Below are 7,522 nucleotides of genomic sequence, written 5' to 3' on the forward strand. Positions count from 1 at the left end.
ATCCAATTACAAAACACTGTCTGCCACAAAAACGTACAAGTGCCCAATTCAAGTGGGGGCCGCCCCCTTGAGAGGCCATTTTCCAAACCAAGTTGTTGAATGAAATAACTCATAACCCCAATCCAAAAGGCATGTAAGTCTAAGAGCACTTGTAAAAATGTCTCCATCATAAGCATACCACAGAATAAGGTGAATCATAAACTGCTTTGCTGCAGTAAATTCAAATTTTACTAATGGAAATAACATAAATGCAACATTGAAAGTGATTTTCAAAGAGCAAAGAAACAAGGCCTAAACAATGAAAGGTGCAATGCACGAGCTGCATAAAATCTAAAGGCCATACTGAAGGTGATAGCAAGCAACAACCAAGACATGACCATTAAATATTTGGATAACATAACCCTAGATGGTGTGGATATTATGAGGTTGTTGATGGATGGAATATTATAGTCCAGAACCATCTCACATAAATCATAAATGCTAAATAAATTGGGAAAATTCCATGATTCTTAATTTTCAATATGCTAGTTGGCTAAAGCGGATGTCCTCTCCACTATGCACTCGAGTTCGAATCCCCCTCTCCGTAGTTTAGATTAGTTTAAAATAGAATATAGCTTGTTTAAAAAAAAATATATGCACAACTACAAATGCAACATCAATCTAACATGCACAAATGCACTCTGCATTGGTTTGGAAAGAGAGGAAAAAGAGAAAATGGCTGAGAATTGTTTCTGAAGAATTTCTAAAACAATTCAAATTACTTTTCAATCCTTTACCTTGGAAATTTTGCGATCACGAAAAACAATGAACCAAACCAATCTTCAAGTGCAGCTTGTGAATCTAAAAGTGAGTTCATTTTATGTCAGAGGTCAGAGTTGAAGCCCATACCTTAACACATGGAAGCACGTAAGCAAAAGCCTTGTGGAAATATTTTTCCCCAACAGCTAGAAGACAGCACATGACTTCGGCTCCACACACTTTTCTTTCAGTTACCCAAACAGTCCTTTTGGGTAAATTAGCAAGAACACAGGGCTGGTACATCGGACGGTCAGATGTTGTCCAGCTGACGGGCCCACTTGATGGTGACCATTGACCATCCTGATTAAGACCCACTTTTCTGTAGCTCAAAATAGGCCTTAATGATGCTGGGCCCAGTTCAAAAACAGGAAGACAACTCTAGTCAAGTCTAGGGCCCGAAAAGGACCCAGCATGCTAAAAGTCACGGACCAATGGGGTGTAGGGTACTATATAATCCGTGGTTAAAAATTTCCCCTCAGGGTGGAGCCCACTGAGAATAGGGAGCCCACTGGACTTGATGATGTTTTTAGGTGGGCCTAATCAATACATTATTAGTATCTTTTGATTGTACAAAGAAAGGCAGGCTGTTGTCAAGCTGCCTACAGTATGTCTGGTCTGTCAAGCTGATGAGTAGAGGACACTTGGGGTGAGAAAGCATGGGGCCCATTTTGATGCCTTTGTCATTTTGGTATGGAGCCTTCCAACTTTGCCAATTTCGGCTGGCCTGGACGCTCTAGAAATATCTAGCAATCTCTGAAAGCCCTAACAATACACATCAAAGTTTGGGTCTAACAACTAAAGCCCAAATCATTAATCATGGTAGCCCTCTAAAATATCACATAGGCTATTTCAACCTAGAACCTAGAATTACAAGCACCGAGTTTTCTCTGCATTACATGAGAAAATCTTAGGTGCAACCGGTGATAGAGAAGCTTTTCTCGCATTACAGGGCCTAGAGTTGTGGGGTGGTTAAAAGAGGAAGAAAGTTGCATTACAATAGATATAAGTTCAACATTTAGCTGAACACAAAACTTAAAGTTCAAACATTCACTAATAAGGCAGCAAGGATAGCAATGGTGCATGATTTGACACAACTAGGGTGTCCTATGAACTAGGAGTGTTGGAAGACAGGTTCTGCGGTCATTTTCTTCACATACAGAAATGTGTTGTGTGCAATTTTTTAGATGCATAGACTGACCATAAAAGATTCTACATCTGTGACTACACCTTAGCATGAAGCATTTTGTATAGAACACTCACTCTATTAGGGCAGATAATGAATGGATGAACATCGATATACTTTTAAAGCCATTAAACATTAAATGACATATCTGAACCTGGGTCATGATTAAAGTGCTCAAGACAATTGAATTAACAACTATACCATTAATCCCGAATATAAAGGAACAATCTACAAGGATTTCTCATATCTATCAATCACCAGGAACACTTCACATATCAAAACAACAAAGGGTATGACTGTTCACTGAATCATTCTACCGTCTGAGATCTAGATTGACTATTCCCCTGAGCTAGAATTCATCTTTTAGTAATACAGATAACAAACATGGAAAACGAACTTACAATGAATGGCTTTTATATAACTGTCAAGCAGTGATCAATCAAAATATATTCACAGCATGTTCCTCACTAGTCAAAGAGTTGAAAGCAGCTATTGTAATCCTGCAAATTAGGATTTGTTATCAGCATTCGATAAGTCACTGAGGGAGACAAGAGAAGCAACTACCGACCACAAATGTTGCTTCCAGATAAACTGATGAAGAAAGAAAATAGAAGGCTTAACAAAATCAATTTCAAGATGTTGAGTATCTTTTGGTGCTTATGGCACAAACAAAACTGTAGAGCTTTTTGAAGGGGTAGAACATTCCTAAAGGAGCACCAATTTTTAGATGGCACTTTTGAGTGGACAAAGAAAACTCTCTCTCACTCTTTTAAGAGCATAGCTGTGTGTGATGTCCTCATTGACATTATTTAAGAAAACCCTTCTTATCTTTGAAAAATAAATACCTCCCATGAACAATGAAATAGAAAAAATTTCACCAAGTGAAGAAAGTTAGATGCAAAATGAAAGGAATGAAAGCAAGTGTGCATCGAGTTTTCAGTGAACTTTGCATACTGCTTATACAAAATTATCCACATTTTCATCAATAAGCAAGTATTCCCCTTTATTTGATGTAAATCAGATTATTAAAATATTTGATTCAGGCTCTTGAAAGACAACCTATTGTAAAGAGGTGTTTATTACAATTTGATCGATAACAAGGAATCCTGTATGTTGAATAAGACACATTCACTAATGGATGGATATCACATTTCAGAAGCTTAATGTCCTTTCTTTTTTGTCCAGGGAGATGATCAAGTTCTTGGTAGAACTCAATAAATTCAAGTAAAAGATAATGAAACAAGATACCATGGTTGCGGGGTCATCAAGAAATCTTAAACACATCACCACTATATATAGAAAAACTTGTAAAAGTAATCAATATCATGATAAAAGAAATAGAGAAAACTCAGTTGAGAAACTTTTGCAAGCTAATATAAACAGAGGAATAAGTTAATCCTTCATGTTATCAGGTGCTAAACTATCTCAAATAAGTGAAAGATATGGGGTTTAGGAATATTATTCAAACTAGATTACAAAGCGTTGGTTCTAGAATTCTAGAAAAGAGGCACGAAGGTCAAATTCTTCAGATCCGGACCTCGGAAATAATATTCCAGAGATGAAAAGTCTATACCCAAACAGCAAGAAAAACTTAATTAGAAATAATGAAATAATAGATAAAGCAAAGAGCAAAATTCATTCCACTACAGAAGATAACAAAGACCTGTCTATTTATACAGTAAAGAACAAACCTGACGATGATGATAGCGAGGAGAGAAAAGTAGAAACCAAGTTTGACAAGCCGGCACTTCTTCTCAGTATTAAGAACCCTGAAGACTTCAGTGACATCAATAAGATGCTGCTGTTTTACAAACCTGAATTATAGGAACAGGATGGTTATGCAGTCAGGAATGCAAGTTCAACCCGGCCCCAACACAAACGTACCAACACTCCAAGACATGCATATGGGCACACATGTAATATGATGAACTATAAGCCAAAACGAAAGCGAAGTTCCATTCCTTCGTGTTTGACCACTCATTTTAACTACAACAGCAGATCAAAAGTTATAATCATCACAAGACCAAAAACCAAAAACCGTCCCAAGTTGTCACTGCTAATAGCATGTAGCAGAAGAGATGTTTCCCAAATATATTTTAGTGTGTAGATGCGAATACACATACAAAAATTCCTACTATTAGGACAGGAAATCAGTGGAGAGGAACAACGATAATGGCTTTGGCTTTTTTGTTACATTTTGTGAAATTAAATACATCAATCCAATCAAAATTTCCAGATATGAGATCAATGAATTTTAAAGGAAAGAGCAAAGGCTATACGAGTTTCATTCATTCTTCCAAATGGTCATCCACAAATCACATCATGCCGATGTGAAGAGGACAGATAATGAAAATAAAGAGGCAAGTCAAAAGTAACAGAGTATGTCAAATCAGCGGATTATTGAATTCAAAAGAAAAAGCAATGCAGTTCAACCACATTCTCAAAGGCATAATATTGCAATGGTTGGTTACTATTTAGGACAGAAGTTGTTACCTTTAAATTCGATCATGGAAGTAATAAATGTTTTAGTCTATAGTTACACGCTACTTCTAGTTTTAAACACCTTAGCTTCTCATAAGCAAGATAGGCTTAGTGAATGGATCCTCATAAGCAAGGTCACTTTAATTCTTTCAATCAGACCAAGCCTAGTAAGGCTATTTGTCACAATTTCAAAATGGAAGAATTCCAATCATGTTCAAAAAGTTAACTAGATCTTGATTATCATTCCCATGTGCATTCATATGAGTTAACCAAATTGTATCACAAGCATTATATTGAGAAATAGCATTGCATAATTTTAACAATCTATTGCAATCATTTGCATATTTAAATGACAAGTAATACTTACAACATCACAATATAGCAAGTAATGGGGACTGTAATCAGGAACATGAACCAATGCTGTGTCAAGAGGAAAAGCGCACAGAAGACTATATGCACTACGAACTCAGGGACAACCAATTGATTGATGCGAGATGATAATTCGTAAGGGTTGATATAGTCAGCCTCCAAGTCCGTTAGCATCACATACTACAAAATACATATGAGAAGAAAAATTAAAGTTAATGGTGTTTCACTTCAACAGAAATATGAATTACATTAATGCTGCCAAGTACAAGCAACTATGCTACGGAAAATTCAGGCTATGAGAACGAAACTAGTAACATAAGAACAACATATCCTTATGAGCTCATTGTAGAAAAAGAGAACTAGTTCAACATAATCATCAACATTTTTTTACAACAGGCAGCATAAATTAAATTCACACAACCCCAGTGCTCCAACCCACAAATACAAAAAAGAATTTCTTCTATCTGTATCATAAAATTTCCACTCATTTTGTCTGTATTTATTCATATTAATAACTAGTAATGTGAGGCAGTCTCCTTATGTCAAGTTGTCTAAATTCTAGCTCTAAAACTAAAAAGAAAAACAGAGCCATTGATTAGCAAAAGTATGCAATCCGAATGCATAGCAACAATGAACCGCTGTTTGGAAGCAGAGAAACCAGTAGGAAACTAAGACGGAAAGTTTCAAAACCCTCAAAAATGTCCATTTGCCCATGAAAATTCAGCCAAGTACCTTACCGATCTCAGTAAAGCTCTTCGTTTCAGCATTAAAAAAACAAAGCCAAAAGGCTCAAGAAAAGAAAAATTAAGAAAAAGGAGAAGCAACGTTGCTAGGGTTTAAAAGTGGCGACATTATTAGGGTTTTAGAGATTAATGATAAAATACCTGGTAAAGGCTTGAGGCGAAGAGGGCAAGGTCGATGCAGAAGCAGATAAGCCAATAGATCAAATCCCAAGCCATGCTCGACGAGTCGACGACACCACGGAGACGGAGGTTTGGAGAGTATTGAGTAGGGGATTCTAGTCTCTCTATGGTACTGTTCTCAAGTTATGCGCCATTTTCAATTGGCCTTTTTCAAATTACTCTTAAAAAATTTTGACAATAAAGAAATACTGTCTAACCCGGTTTGGTTTACGGAACGGATTTGAGGATAAATCACTTCCATGTCATTTTTCAAGGGATGAGAAATGAAAGATTCATTTCTCAGGTTTGGTAATACCAGGAAAATAATCGGAAGATATCATTTTATTTTCTTTCTCATATTCGTTTTGAGTAGGAATGAAAACGAAGTTTGTATAATTTTCCAATAATACCCATATTAAATCAAATAAAAAAAAGAATTTATTTAATGATATATTGTAATTTTAAATTATTAATGGGGACAAAATGGTCATAAAAAATGTGCATTTAATGTTGGCTCATTTTTCCAAACTTTTCCATAGGGAGGAAAAATAAAACTCAAGTTAAGAGGAGGGCTTCACTTTCCCGCCTACTTTCTCACGTGCCTGGCAATCATTTTCCATGCCTGGACTTACCAAACATGGTAAAACAATTGATTTCTCATCCCCAAACTTTATTTCCCATGAACCACCTCAAAGTCTAGAAAATAATACTTTGTATCTCCTTAATTTCCAAGTAATATGCAAACATCAATACCGCTGGTAGATGGCAGCTGATAGTTGGGTGCCACGAGTAAAAGTCTTTCCACCTCGAGGTTGTGGATCAGCTCTAGCACTAGTGGTGAGAGTTAAATTTTAGTTCATCCAAAAAAAAATATATGCAAGGAAGTTTATAGTTCAATTAATTAAGGAAGTTTATAGTTCAATTAATTAAGAGTAATCATTCATTTCTTAAGGTCTCAGTTCGATTTTTCTTTCAGTTATATCATTTATACTGGAGATAAAAATATGGAGCTGATTTTCCCACTCCTCTTTTATCCACTTACACTCCCTTTGTTGAAAATTGTACACTCTCACTCCTCTTTTGTCCACTTACATTTCCTTTTTTATTATAGTAAAAAATATTAAAAAAATAAAATGGAGTGTAAGGGTTAGTTTGACATTGTTGTGCTATGAAAATAATCACTGTCAGATTTGCTGTAAGAAAAATCAGCTGTGAGAGAAACCAATTTGGTATTTGGTAAACTTTTTGTTAAAAGTGTTGTTGGTACCGAATGCGGCATAATCATTAAACTCAGCGCCTCTTCGAAACTGATTTCTGCATAATCAAAAAATGAAAGCACCTCATTAGATGTTTTCCCTTATAGCTTTCTTTCACAACAATTTTTAACAATAAGTGATTTTCTCATAGTTTACCAAACGGGCTGGGCTTCCCAAATTTTTTTTTAAATTATTATCGTCCTAAATAAGCAATGCCAAACAGGCACTAAGTATTAAAAATATTATTTGAAAAAGTTTCCTTTCCTTCTTGTATTCCTTTCCCCTCCTTATTGGAAAGGTGTTAATCCTTCTTCTTTTTTGGGTTGAAATCAAGTTTCATTAGCACAGCAAGTTAAGCCGGTTATATCAAAATGACTCAAAAAATGAGCTCAAACAAATGCAACACAAAAGACATAAAATCCACAACAGCAGTAAAACTCACAAAATACATAGAAATACCTCAAAGGAGCATGAAGAAATCCCCTTATAGTGTGTGGTAAGAGATACGTAGAGAAGAAGAGAGTTACCTTGTG

The 7,522-nt window shown here is 35.8% G+C and overlaps 1 protein-coding gene across 1 annotated transcript; it reads right to left on the reverse strand.

The window, feature by feature from the left end:
- Positions 1-3,469: 3,469 nt before the first annotated feature.
- Positions 3,470-5,790, reverse strand: LOC110745226 (Cornichon family protein). Its single transcript, XM_021945309.2, has 4 exons — positions 5,716-5,790; positions 4,830-5,011; positions 3,673-3,795; positions 3,470-3,548 (listed from the first exon to the last, which is right to left on the reverse strand). The coding sequence occupies exons 1-4, from the start codon at positions 5,788-5,790 to the stop codon at positions 3,470-3,472; spliced, it is 459 nt and encodes a 152-aa protein (XP_021801001.1).
- Positions 5,791-7,522: the final 1,732 nt, after the last annotated feature.

Source organism: Prunus avium, chromosome 7 (assembly GCF_965620075.1).
Source record: "Prunus avium chromosome 7, drPruAviu1.hap1.1, whole genome shotgun sequence".
Classification (NCBI taxonomy): Eukaryota; Viridiplantae; Streptophyta; class Magnoliopsida; order Rosales; family Rosaceae; genus Prunus; species Prunus avium.

Coding starts and splice junctions, on each gene's coding strand:
- LOC110745226 (XM_021945309.2), bottom strand. CDS start 5,790: ATGGCTTGGGATTTGATCTATTGGCTTATCTGCTTCTGCATCGACCTT. Junction 5,012..5,715: donor TCGCCTCAAGCCTTTACCAG/GTATTTTATCAT, acceptor TGTATTTTGTAG/TATGTGATGCTAACGGACTT. Junction 3,549..3,672: donor CTCGCTATCATCATCGTCAG/GTTTGTTCTTTA, acceptor GTTTGGGTATAG/ACTTTTCATCTCTGGAATAT.